Source organism: Camelina sativa, chromosome 14 (genome assembly GCF_000633955.1).
Source record: "Camelina sativa cultivar DH55 chromosome 14, Cs, whole genome shotgun sequence".
In the NCBI taxonomy this organism is placed as follows: Eukaryota; Viridiplantae; Streptophyta; class Magnoliopsida; order Brassicales; family Brassicaceae; genus Camelina; species Camelina sativa.
This window is the reverse complement of record NC_025698.1, coordinates 3,619,781-3,632,269: the sequence shown is the minus strand read 5'-3', so window position 1 is coordinate 3,632,269 and position 12,489 is coordinate 3,619,781. Positions and strand designations below refer to the sequence as shown.

Here is a 12,489-nt window from a genome sequence, read left to right as displayed (position 1 = left end):
GTCTCTGTTTTTTTTTTTTTTCTGAACCGCGATCATTGGATTTCACGTGCTTGTTTCTTTTCTAGGGTTTGGTATTTAAATATTCCGCATCGGTTGTTTGCTTTATATATGTTCATGTGATTTAATTACTTGTCGTTATGTACTTGTTTCAGGTTTTGGATCAGTGATGGGATGGAAACGCTTCTTCTCCGTGCTTAACGACGTCTTGAGGGGTTTTGTTCTTCTTCTTCTAAAACTCAAGTCTCTGTTTTTTTTTTCTGAACCGATCATTGGATTTTCTAGGGTTTGGTTTCTAAATTGCGTATGTTGCTTTATATATGTTCATGCTATTTACTTGTTATGTTGTTTCAGATTTTTGGATATTGAGAGTGATAATGGCCTTGGATGGACACGCTTCTTCTCTGTGCTACTTCTTCAAAGGGTTTTTGTTCTTCTTCCTCTTCACACACGTATTTAATTTACTTCTTTTTTTTTGTTCATGTTCCTTACGGTTTTTTTGCAGGTGTTTTGGAAGCCAGTTATGATATGATCATGGCGCTCTCGCAGGTTCCTTGATCTAAACCCATCTCTATTTGATTCTGTATTGTCTCTTTGGTTCGGTGGTTTTTTTCTAATTACATGTTATTAACTTGTCGTTTTTGTTTTGTTTTGTTGGTTTAGGTTTATGGAGGCTTTGATCGGTGATGGCTTTGAGCCTTTGACTGATCGTTGTCACTCTAATTCATGATATTCTTCTAGGGTTTGGTTTGTAAATTAAATCATTCAATGCTTTATCTATTATGTTCATGCGATTTTTAACTCTGAATCTTGGCTCTGTTAATTTCAGATTTTGGAGGAAGGAAGATGCTTTAATCGGTTGGTGATGGTTTTGATGGATAGTTTTGTCTCCTCTGCGATATCTTCAGGTAGTCTTTTTCCTCTTAACCGTTTTTTTTTTTTTTTTGTAACTTTTCTATATAAGTGAACATCTCTGTTTCTCTTTGATGCAGATCATGAGGCACCAGGTGGGAGGCTGACATCAGTGTTCGTGGTTATGCTGGTTGGAACTGGTCGTTTGCCTTGAAGGTCTTCCCAAAGGTACACTCTGATTTTATAAATCTTCATTATAACAACCATAACTCCACCTTTGTTCTGTTTTATGTCTCAGTTTATCTTGAACTTGAAGGATGCCTTTGCTCTGTCGTCTTCGTCGGTTCCTCTTACCTCTTTGACGAAAGGTCCCCTCTTTCCCTTTTATTTTATTTTAGTGTTATTAGATCAGTTAATGTCTCTCTTTGATGCAGATTACGAGGAACCAGGATTGCTGTGTGGGAGGTTCGGAGAGAAAGAAAAAACATTGTGGGAGTGCGTTTGATTTCTGAGTTTAACTTTCAGGTTACCTCACATCTATACACCTTTTTGCCTATTTGGCTATTGTTGGTCCTCTGTTTCTTGTGTTTCCTAGATGGTGTCTTGCTGTCTGCCCACATTCAAATGAGAGATCGATGATCCACAGATTCTTTCCTAACTTTGTCCTTTTTAACTATTTTTTGGTATTCAATTTGTCTTTTTAACGAGAATGTATTTCTCTTTGATGCAGATCGTGAAGGCACCGGGAGGACTGATATGATAAATCTAACCTCTGGTCTGTCATCTCTTTTTAAGGTTTCTTCTGTGCTACTGCTACATCTTTTTATTACCATCCGTCTTCATTACAACCACAAGTTAACTTTTGTTCTGTTATGTCTCAGATATTATCTTGAAGGATGTCTTTGATCTGTCGTTGCTCCATGTTGCCTCTTTGACAGTCTCCTCTTTCCCTTTGTTATATTCTTACTGATCAGCTAATGTTTTTCTTTGCTTGTGTTAGATCGTGGAGGTTACGGACCTTGTTGGAGGGAATGATGGTTTGAGAGTATATAACTTCGAGTCTTCGAGTTTCTTGTTACTTCACATCTATACTAATGTGTTTCTAGGGTTTGGTTTTAAATATTGCATAGGTTGCTAAGGAGTGAGGAGTGAGTCTGATCTGAGCTTTCGGTATTGATAAGAGGTACCTCCTTGTTCCTTCTTCTTCTAAATCTCTTTGTTTCGCTTTAATTATAGTTTTGGTTCTGTGAAACAGGTGGGCGTTGATTGATTTATTTGACTCTCTCTCTCTCTCTCGTTGAGGCGCTGTCTAAAAGAGTTGTCTCATCGTGAGGCTGTGCCAGGTTTGTAGTTCATGTCTCTGATTTGTGTTTTTGTGACCTCTAGTTTCATGAATTAACATTGCAGGATGTACAAGGATGGTAGCATCATTCTATTAGATGATTCTTTGGGTTTTGCTGCAAATTTTTCATGAGGCTTTATGTCACCATCCACAGGTTTTTTCTAGCTCTCCCTGTCTCAAAATCTTAGTCAATAAGCTCCTCAGGTTTCGGGCCAGCCAATACTGCAGCCAAGCAATGGCCCTTATTTTGAAGGAGATTCTACCACGATCCAAGGTTTGTTTGTTTCTTCTCTTGGACCTGGAATTTTGGGAAATTATCCAAGCTGGCTTCTCACGATTTTTTGTTTCATATCTCACAGGAAGCCTTTGAAGAACTATTGCCAGAATATGATTGTCTTTAGGGACTAGTTCCAGCCCAATCAGTTCTGGTAATGTGTTTGTTTGACTGCATGTCTCTCTATTGAAGTGCTCACTCTGGTTTTGTTCCACTTAATTACTGGATAGTTGATTGCCTTCTTTTCCTATTGTCAGCTTGTCCTTGATGCCCTTTTCTCTTCTGTTTTTGGTGGAACCTGTGCCATTCATGGTGCTTTTGGCTGTGGGAAAACTGTTATCAGTCAGGCACTTTCCAAGGTAGGTGTGACACTCTTGGTTTAATTTCTGGATATATTGGATTCCTAAAGCTAATTTATTAAGTCATGTAGATGGAGAGAACTTGCGAGTTTCAGTAAATAAACTCTTAATGGGGAAACCAACAGAAAGCTTTATCTGCGTCATATAGTAAGTGAAGTCAACGTTCTTTAACTTCTTTTTTTCAGAAACCATTTGGTTTCTTTCAATTCATTTCCTTAAAATCTTCAAAACATTCGATGAGGCATGTTGGATTATTGAGACAAGGAAAACATGCTCCAAAAGCGAGAACAGGAAGGTTCAAAAGAAAAAGTCTGGAAATGGACAACGGTCACCATTTTATGATTATTGCAAGTCTTCGTTTAGGATTCAGGACCTTCCTTGACTCTTACGTTCCCACCATTCCATGAACTTAACTTGGGCTGCCATTGTATCCAACTTATAGAGTTGCATCGTGTGGTTTGCGATTTCTTGCCCAAAGGTCCAACCAAAAACACCTCCTCCTAAGAACGCCAATGCAGCACCTGTCACACCAGCAGCAGTCAGAGGTGTCAAACATAGCAAGAGAAATCAAAATACAATTCGACAAAGTATTTGGCGACATGTAAGCCCCATGAGAACTGCATAACTTAGCATAACACATTCCAAGCTTATTCAATGTATAGTTAACTCCTGTATGATTTCATTTTATCCCTGAATAGCGAGTTTTGTGGTACGTCTAAAAAAACAAGTGAGGTTTATCAAGATCAAATAGGTATCGACAGAGAGAAAATGCGTTACCATGTGGAGTCCTGGAGTATTTCCAGGCAATAGCAGCAGTAGAAACAGCTCCAAGAGCAGCTCCGGTAACACCAAAGGTCACAGCTTCCCTAGCAGTTTTCAGCTGGAAAGGCATGAACACAAATGTAAGCCAAACTTGTAGAGGACCAAAACTTCTATATTTTGAGTAAGAAAACCAAACACATACATATGGGCTGAAGGTGAGAAAGAAGTCATACAAGGAATTTAAAGTGTCCCAAGAAAAGGGTAAATGATGTTATTAGAGTTTATATTTCTAAAGGCACCAAAACGTCAAAGAAGGGATCAATCAGAGAAATACCACACTCTGGGAACCCTTAATACAACTAGATTCCCCAATGCTTATCACATTTTCTGCTCGCTCTAAGTCTATTTAACTCCTGCTTCTTCTGAATCTTCTCTACCTCCACACCCTTATTAGTTTCTTCTAACTTAAAATTGATTGGAATGAATGATAACCTATTCCTCCTACCTAATACAATCGACAAGCTGAACAAAAAAACTTGACACATGAAGACACAAGTGCGGAATCAAAAGTCCAGTTTCGTTTTCTCATAATTTAAGCTAAGTGTCAATGTCAAGCCACGATGATTCACTCACTGGACTCCTTGAGCTCTATCTATGGTTGCTAGATCTAAATCCAAAAATCATACGCTAATCATCATCGATTCACGAAAATTGTTAATATCACAAAACAATTATCGAAGAAAGAGAGCCTATCAGAGATCGGAGAGAGAGAGAGAGAGAGAAGAAATTACGGTAGGGCCATGAACAGGATCGGAGGCAATGAACTCCTCGACGTCGGAGGAAGACCAAGAAGGAAGAGGCTCGTCGCGTTTGGTGAACCTCGTGTAGTTATCGAAGAAAGAGAGCCTATCACTCCAGAAACCCTTGAATCCTTTCCAATTTTTCCCAACGAATGACTCCGAATCTCCCATCTTCTTCTCCAGATCGATCGATGATTATCTTCTTCTTGCTCGCTCCCAATTAAAGTTTTCAGTTTTCCTAAAAAAAGATCACTTTTTTTTTTCTGATTGACGGCGAGCTTCACTCCTCTACGGTGCCTCAGACCATTGGTTCACTAAACCCACTAATCATATCTCACCACGTACACACTTGGGTCGTTCCGGTTTGTCATCCATCAGATTTAGATTTGCCTATTGAGAAAAAAACAAAACTTTATGAAAATATTCAACCACAAAAGCAGCACTGCCTACTACTTTAACTACTTCTTCTTCTTCCTTCTTCTTCCAATCATCAGTTGAGCCAAAAAAAAAAACAAAATGAACATGGCTATGACAAGAGTAGCCAAGATCTTTCTCGGCTTGGCGATCTACTGCGCTATCGATCCTTTCAATCACAGCTCTATTTCCAAGTTCCCCGACTTTGAAACTTACAAGATTGACATGCCTCCTTTATCCTCGCTTCCCAAGGAGAGAGACCGTCTCAATCTGTTGCAGAATTCGCAGATCAGGTTTCTCAACGAGGTTCAAGGTCCCGAGAGTATCGCTTTCGATCCGCTAGGTCGTGGTCCTTACACCGGTGTCGCCGACGGTCGGATTCTCTTTTGGAATGGCTCTCGTTGGACCGATTTCGCCTTTACTTCGATCAATCGGTGAGTGTTCTTGAAGTTCGATTTGCAATCGAGTAAAGTTCTCTACTTTTGAATGTTTTATGTATGTTTTATTAGGTCAAAAGAACTATGTGATCCAAAGCCGTCACTTTTGGATTACTTGAAGGATGAACATATCTGTGGTAGACCTTTAGGGCTTCGATTCGATAAGAAAACTGGGGATTTGTACATTGCAGATGCGTATTTGGGGATAATGAAGGTTGGTCCTGAAGGAGGTTTTGCAACTTCTCTTACAACCGAGGCTGATGGTGTGCCTTTGAGATTTACCAATGATCTTGACATTGACGAGGAAGGCAATGTTTACTTTACTGATAGCAGCTCTGTTTTCCAACGGAGGTACGTTTGTTTTAAAGATTTGATCTTTTACTCTCCTGATTGATGGGTTGCTTAGAGTTTGCTTATCTTGTTTTGCTTCTTCACTATCGTTCAACTGTGTATTCCTTAGTCAATGGGAAAGTGTATAATCCACAAGTAAAAGATTTTTGTTATCTTTTTGAGAATCTACAAGAAGTTGGAATGAGCTTTGATGCCTAGTTACCAGTTACCACTTTGTGTGTTTGACCAATTTTGCTCTTAGTGTGGTGAGTATAATGATTGCTGTTTCTAGGAAATTCATGCTTTTGATTGTCTCGGGGGAAGACACCGGGAGGGTGTTGAAATACAATCCAAAAACAAAGGAGACTACCACTCTCGTGAGAAATCTCCAGTTTCCTAATGGTCTATCCCTTGGCAAAGACGGCTCCTTTTTCATCTGTTGTGAAGGATCAATTGGAAGGTGAGTCCTTCATCTTAATTCCTCTGTGATTTCCTCATCATTTGTCTGTTACATATACTTGGCATAACTTCTGGATTCTCAAGTTGTTTCCATTTATCAGTTCAATTCAATGATCCTGGTGGAACACAAACTCGGATGCTTATTTTTTGTTGTCTGTCATTTCAGATTACGGAAATACTGGTTAAAAGGGGAAAAAGCTGGAACCTCAGAGGTGGTAGCTCTATTACATGGGTTCCCAGACAACATCCGGACAAACAAAGATGGGGATTTCTGGGTGGCTGTGCACGGCCACCGCAACATATTCACACATGTAATGGCTCATTACCCGAGGGTGAGGAAGTTCTTTCTGAAGCTGCCGATATCAGTGAAGTTCCAGTACTTGCTGCAGGTAGGTGGTTGGCCTCATGGTGTGGTTGTGAAGTACAGTGAAGAAGGGAAAGTGTTGAAGGTGTTGGAAGATAGTCAAGGGAAAGTGGTGAAGGCAGTAAGTGAAGTGGAGGAGAAAGATGGGAAGCTTTGGATGGGAAGTGTATTGATGTCTTTCATTGCTGTATATGACTTGCCTTAGTTTCTTCTTTCTTTTCTTTTTTTTCTAAAAATCAAACTTAGTGAAGTTGTAAATTTCTAGTTGGCGGCAAGGGATTGCAATCAATTAATATGTCTTTATCAAACAACTCTGTCTTTGATGCATTCAATCAAAACAACATTAAATACAAAATGGTACTTGATCGGCTTCCTTCAAGTTCAAAACTGTCCATCTCCCTTCGTTTAATGGCTGGATTAGTTAGGTGCAGTAAAGGCTGTATAAATTCGGTTCTCATTTTGTTGGGCTTAAAGAGCGTATAGTCTCTTAGTGGGCTGGGCTGACCCCTTGTCTAATTATGTTCTATCTTCGCAATTTAATAATAAACGAAATTATTGAAAAATAGTTTTTCATCTTTAATATTCCACGTTGCATTTAATTAATGACATATTACTGTATATGACTTTAGTGTAACAAACAAATATCGTTATCAAAGTTTGGAGTTTAAATATAGTCCTAAAATCCGATTCGACTGCTATTAGGCTACCTAGCCTAGGGATCGAGATCTCTCCTCGATCTGCCCGTCAGCTGATGATAAATAAATAAACAAGGTCGGTGATTTCAATCGCTCCGATTGCTTATCTGATGTGTGATCGTACGCAGAAGATTTTCCTTAGGGAATTTCGAATTTATTATTTATGGAATTGAAGTTTAATATTGTGTTGGTTTGTTTAAGATGGAAATAAGGATGATAAAGAAGAAAGGATCATATCCGGCTCCTGAGTACTTGAAATCTGAAACGGCGCTGTGGTGAGGGACATCAACAGGTGTCCGATTCCCGATGGTTATGGTGCTTGTCGGGTCGGTCCGAGGATAGACACGGTGCTGATGAGTTTAGGATACTCTCTGGTCCTCTCACCATCACTTCCATCGTCGACCTGGAAGACACTCCTGTTGAAGTCCTGCGAGCGCTCTCTTCCACTGGGATACTTCTTATTAGAGACATCCCTTGCGGTGAGATCTTCTTCCTTCTTTTTGGTCTCTGTCTTCTTCTATATAGCCTATATAGGCTACCAATCAAAATTAATTAGTGAATGGTTTTATGATAATTTCCATTCATCTGCATGCGTTAAAAATCTTCTTATATATCTCTCTCTCCCTCTTTCTATACCTATTACAAATTAGGGTTTAATTTACATGGTCTTATCTCTTTCAGTTTCTTCTATCATTACAAATTAGGGCTTCTCAACTCTCGGGTCTCATGAGCATTTCGTTGGATATGTTACACTGGGTAAAAAAAATAATCATCCCCCGGCTACAATAATGCTCATAACCGATTTCACTGGTCTGAATATTAATGCCTGTTATGAGATACTATTGCTAAAAATAATAAAATTTTTAAAAAATTTAGTATAAAATCTTATAAATGTTTGTAAGGGTACAATACGACAAATGATAGAATTAAGCATAGAATTTCATAAAATTGTTAGGATTAATTATGTAATAGGTAAGGTTTAAAGTGTGCTTATTAAAAAAAATGTCAGGGTTATATTAAACTAAGAAAATAAAAATTAGGCCTAGAGCAATACAAATATAGTATAATCGTATTCACTAAAGAGAACATGACCAAAATTTATTGTTATTAGAATTATTATAAAATTCATCCAAACGAATTTCACATGGTTTATGTCAAATTTGTTTTATGTCATTTATGCGTCACCTGCAATAATGTAAGCTAATTAACACATAAAATGACCAAGGACAAAGCTGTACCTATCCACGTTTCTAATTTGTTATATGGACTTAATTTGGCAAATTATATAGCAAAATTGTTATGGACACATAGAATGCATTCTTGTGTACTTTTGTGTTATTAGACTAAATTGTTCCCGAACAACAAATTTACCGTAAACAAACGTCAAACAAAGAAAAAGAAAACCGTGATAATGAAGATTGGAACAAAAGAACATAATTATAATGAAGGAAGAAAAAAGGCAGTGAAAAAAAAGAAAAGGAAACATTTAAAGTGTTGTGGACAAGACCCGTCAGAGGCACAAACAGCCAAAGACATAACAAAGACCCCAACCAACATGATTTGACGTTTCAGATTCTGTTTTTCTTTTGGACCCTTCATTAAAAATTGTCATCTCCTCTCTCCCTCATATATTTATACATATCTTAATTCAATTGTATATGCAAAGCTTTTTCGTATATATTTTTCTTATTCTAATTAAAATGTGTGTGCATGGACGATGGAAGGTGTACGTAAGTGTCTCTAATCACTACAAGAAAAGTTTACATTAATAGCAGTAGAAGATAGCTTATTTTCCCAAACTGCTATGAAAGATGAATGTTTTATTTTGATTACTTTATAATAGCACTAAAACAATGTTATGACAAAATAATCAGTAAGTGGGAAGATAAAATCACTTACTCCGCCAAAATTTAGTGAAAATTTTCAGATCTTACTCCAAAAAACCTTTTATGTGCCAAAATCAATTCATTAAAAAATAAATAAAAAGGTGTTTAGAGAAGAGAAAAAAACTTTCATGAGCTAGATCCTCTTCTCCTCCATATACCCTTTGTCGTCTCTGATCTTTTTCTTCTTCTCCACTGTGTCCCTTAACTCTTTCGATCCATCTTCTTTGTTCTCTCACTGTGTCGTCCCCTCTCTCTCCCTTTATGTCATTTTTTTTTGTCTAAGAGCTTCACGGTCATTTGCACACCATGTGTTTGATGAAATTACTGTGATGGTGTGTGATTGGATATTGAAAGGGATCTATCTTAAACAACATTTTTGTTCTTCGTCGCTCTTGTTATCTGTCGCTCTCACACAATCGCGATTTGCAAGTAAGCCTTTTCAATTTTCTTAGATTTGAGTAGTTATCCCAAAAAATCAGTTTCAATTTCGTTCTCATGTAAGGGTTTTTGGGATTTGATTTAGAATTTGTTGGAGATAGAGATCCAAACTTTTGTTTGGAGATAGGAAAAGACGAGGAGGCAATTCACGCCCTTTCACACATTCTCTGCTGATTTGTATCTTCTCCGCTGTAAGCTCTCTCTTTCCTTATCAAAATCCTAACGAAACAACTCAACACATTCTCATATCTGTTGCAAAGTTTGTGGGTTTTTTTGTGTGATTCTCTTTAAGTTTATTTGGGTTGAAAGTTAAAACATTTTTGATTTATCACTAGTGTTACTGCTTTGGTATTTTGGGGAAAGTGCTGAACTTTGTTTGGTTTCTCTTTTGTGGTCCAAATTTTTAATTTTTGTTGTTGTCACACAGGTTTGGAGATAGAGAAGCTTCTCTTTTCTTGTAATCACGAGACAGGTTAGCATTTTGAATGGTTTAGTTAGTACATTATTGTGGTTGTTGTTTTCTCTAAACGTTTAACTACATTACAGGTTTTCGCATTGAGAGATGGGTGATAGTGAAGGAACCATCAAGGAAAGAAGGCTTTGTTTCAAAATCTCATACATACTAATGGAATTGAAGGTAAGAAAAGAATCTGTGGGTACATCTTGTTTTCTTGTTGGTGTGGGTACAAGAATTACCATCTAGTAGTCTTGTTGGTGTGGGTACGTGAATTATGAAGTTTTTGTTGCATTAACATGTTGTCTAAGACCATTATGGTTAAAAGTTCACTAAGGTTTTGTGTTGTACAAATGGATTTTATACAGGTTTGGAGATTGGATATCAAGGCTAGAACCAAGTGTTCAAGCTTCTAAGAGGAAACTCACGAGGATGAAAGCCATGTGTGAATAAGTCTACTGGAGGTATTACATAGCTTTCCTACTTTCTTAATAAGTAAAAGCGATGGAGGATGAGGATGGTGTGGCTAGAGCCGTGAAGATCCGGTTGTTGGTGTTATGGAGTTCAACGCAAGATCTAGTTGGTGGCACTTAGGATGTTAGTTTTATTTTATTTCAATACTTGGCTGCACTTAGGATGTTAGTTATATTTTATTTCAATACTTGGCTGCACTTAAGATATTAGTATAAGACTTGGTATGATCTTATGTATGGCATCTTTTTGGTTAAAATATTTATGTTATATATATAGATGATTTATGAAATATGAAATCTATATATAAATAAATTTTGCAAAATAAATCGTTTAATAGAGCTATAGTAGAAGCTCCTACCTAACATAGCATGAAAAATGACTTATTACATTAGTTTAAAAAATTATATAAACGCAATAACAAAACATTTCACTACTGCTATGGTAGAAGATTCTAACATAGCATTTGTATTTGCGCTATTGTATGTGTGGTACCTACGATAACAGTGGCCTAACATAGCGTTTGTGAAAGAGCTATAAATGACGTATTATAGCGTTTCTCTACTGCTATCAATGTAGATATTTGTTGTAGTGAATACTGTTGCACACATTGGACAGGTCCCCACATCTCCTAACCAAAATTATCGAGTGGTGGATGTATCTATACGAGAGATGATTATCATTAAACATAGCCACAAGCTACATAGAGTTAGTGTCCATTTTAGACAATAGAAAATGTAAGTTATAATTAGAACGTATACTGAATAGATAATTGATGTTGACGTGGAAACTATAGCTAAGATAGTAGTGATTGCAATTTGGTCTATGCTTGAGTCATTTTTTTCAAAGTGGCATTCTTTTAGCAAAAGTTGACCACAGCTAGCTATACAAAAATATCTATATAGCATTACTTTTATATATGGTATAAGGACTGCATTACATTAAACTAAAAGAGACAAACGTTTTTGTTATATTATTCAGTAGCCACTGATAAAAAGAGTCCATATTTTATTTTTATTTTATTTTTTTCAAGCAAAAATTATGTTGACCACATACTACAAAAGTTTCACAAAACGAGTATGCGTTGACAAAGTCAAATCTTCCATGTTATTAAAACAACACGACAAGGTCGATCGATTCTATGGCTTCGAATCTTGAAAACGATCACTGCAAATAAATACACTAGCGAACTAGTTGTTAAATTTTCTTAAATAGATAATTATTATTAAATCGTTATGTGCCAAATTCTTTTTTCCATAAAAAACGGTATCGACCGGAACACTAGTCCGCCTCATCCGCTGCAACGGTTAAAAAAACCAGAGTTTTTCACGCTGCTTATGATTTCCTGAAACAGTGAGCCGATCACCAGAATAAAAGTGTGACATAGTATTAATCATGATGATACTCAACCGGATTGTGAGTTTTTGTGGCTGACAAGAGGAGACACGAGCATTGATTTTTTTTATTTTTAAAGAACTATTAAAAACAACCAAGTGAACGCCTTTGCTTTTTGCAAAGAATGTTTCTTTGGAATGAGTGAGTTTCAGACTTATCTCAGCACCATAAAAGTTACCATATATCATATCCCAAGATGGAATTTATCTTTTACTATGTATATACTGTACATGTGCTTAATTGTACACATATATATATAGATCTCAACATATACACAAAAACATCTAGATTCCAAACATCCAAACTCTTTATTTGTTTCAAAATTTATATATTAATTGAAGTTTATATAGAATCATTAAATCTAATTCCACACACCTTTTTAACCGCTCATGTTGTATTATTTACAACTCCCATGAACTACTTAATATTATATTATGTATAAAATTGTGACCACACAAAAAAGCTACACCTTTTCAGAATGAGTAAAGTGGAAATTTATATTACAATCTCCGTAAAGAAGATTCTTCTAAATACTTAGGTTCAAATGTGAAAATCATAAAAGACTTACACTTATTAGGAGAATAAAGCAAAGAAGTTATAGCTGAATTCTGCGCAAGGAAAAGAAAGGAACATAGATACATGTATAAATATATATATGTAAGGTTATGATCTTCTTCTTCTTCCTCGCCTTCACTGCCATCATCAGCTCCTCTGCTTACACATTCATAAATGCGTACGTACAAAGATAAACATAAAGCAT

At 36.7% G+C, this 12,489-nt stretch overlaps 2 protein-coding genes and 3 long non-coding RNA genes across 5 annotated transcripts; 4 read left to right on the top strand and 1 right to left on the bottom strand.

Moving 5' to 3' along the window:
- On the top strand, nt 826-2,125 carry LOC104739439. The gene is made up of 6 exons (XR_759980.2): nt 826-905; nt 990-1,077; nt 1,148-1,374; nt 1,580-1,644; nt 1,731-2,032; nt 2,105-2,125. It is a non-coding gene; the product is annotated as an uncharacterized LOC104739439 (long non-coding RNA).
- On the top strand, nt 2,324-2,986 carry LOC104739438. Its single transcript, XR_759979.2, has 4 exons — nt 2,324-2,465; nt 2,551-2,619; nt 2,723-2,824; nt 2,896-2,986. It is a non-coding gene; the product is annotated as an uncharacterized LOC104739438 (long non-coding RNA).
- Nucleotides 2,970-4,652, bottom strand: LOC104739437 (succinate dehydrogenase subunit 6, mitochondrial). The gene is made up of 3 exons (XM_010459784.2): nt 4,378-4,652; nt 3,602-3,704; nt 2,970-3,345 (listed from the first exon to the last, which is right to left on the bottom strand). The coding sequence occupies exons 1-3, from the start codon at nt 4,555-4,557 to the stop codon at nt 3,191-3,193; spliced, it is 438 nt and encodes a 145-aa protein (XP_010458086.1). The 5' UTR covers nt 4,558-4,652; the 3' UTR covers nt 2,970-3,190.
- On the top strand, nt 4,903-6,750 carry LOC104739436 (protein STRICTOSIDINE SYNTHASE-LIKE 3). Its single transcript, XM_010459783.2, has 4 exons — nt 4,903-5,234; nt 5,310-5,588; nt 5,860-6,027; nt 6,193-6,750. The coding sequence occupies exons 1-4, from the start codon at nt 4,903-4,905 to the stop codon at nt 6,593-6,595; spliced, it is 1,182 nt and encodes a 393-aa protein (XP_010458085.1). The 3' UTR covers nt 6,596-6,750.
- On the top strand, nt 8,948-10,569 carry LOC104739435. The gene is made up of 5 exons (XR_759978.1): nt 8,948-9,400; nt 9,495-9,600; nt 9,837-9,881; nt 9,956-10,046; nt 10,232-10,569. It is a non-coding gene; the product is annotated as an uncharacterized LOC104739435 (long non-coding RNA).

Excerpts from the sequence above, each read along its gene's own strand:
- LOC104739437 (XM_010459784.2), bottom strand. The coding sequence starts at position 4,557 with ATGGGAGATTCGGAGTCATTCGTTGGGAAAAATTGGAAAGGATTCAAG. Across the intron at positions 3,705-4,377 it reads ATCCTGTTCATGGCCCTACC|CTGAAAACTGCTAGGGAAGC; the intron begins GTAATTTCTTCT and ends ATGCCTTTCCAG. Across the intron at positions 3,346-3,601 it reads ATACTCCAGGACTCCACATG|GTGCTGCATTGGCGTTCTTA; the intron begins GTAACGCATTTT and ends CTGGTGTGACAG.
- LOC104739436 (XM_010459783.2), top strand. The coding sequence starts at position 4,903 with ATGAACATGGCTATGACAAGAGTAGCCAAGATCTTTCTCGGCTTGGCG. Across the intron at positions 5,235-5,309 it reads GCCTTTACTTCGATCAATCG|GTCAAAAGAACTATGTGATC; the intron begins GTGAGTGTTCTT and ends ATGTTTTATTAG. Across the intron at positions 5,589-5,859 it reads AGCTCTGTTTTCCAACGGAG|GAAATTCATGCTTTTGATTG; the intron begins GTACGTTTGTTT and ends TGCTGTTTCTAG.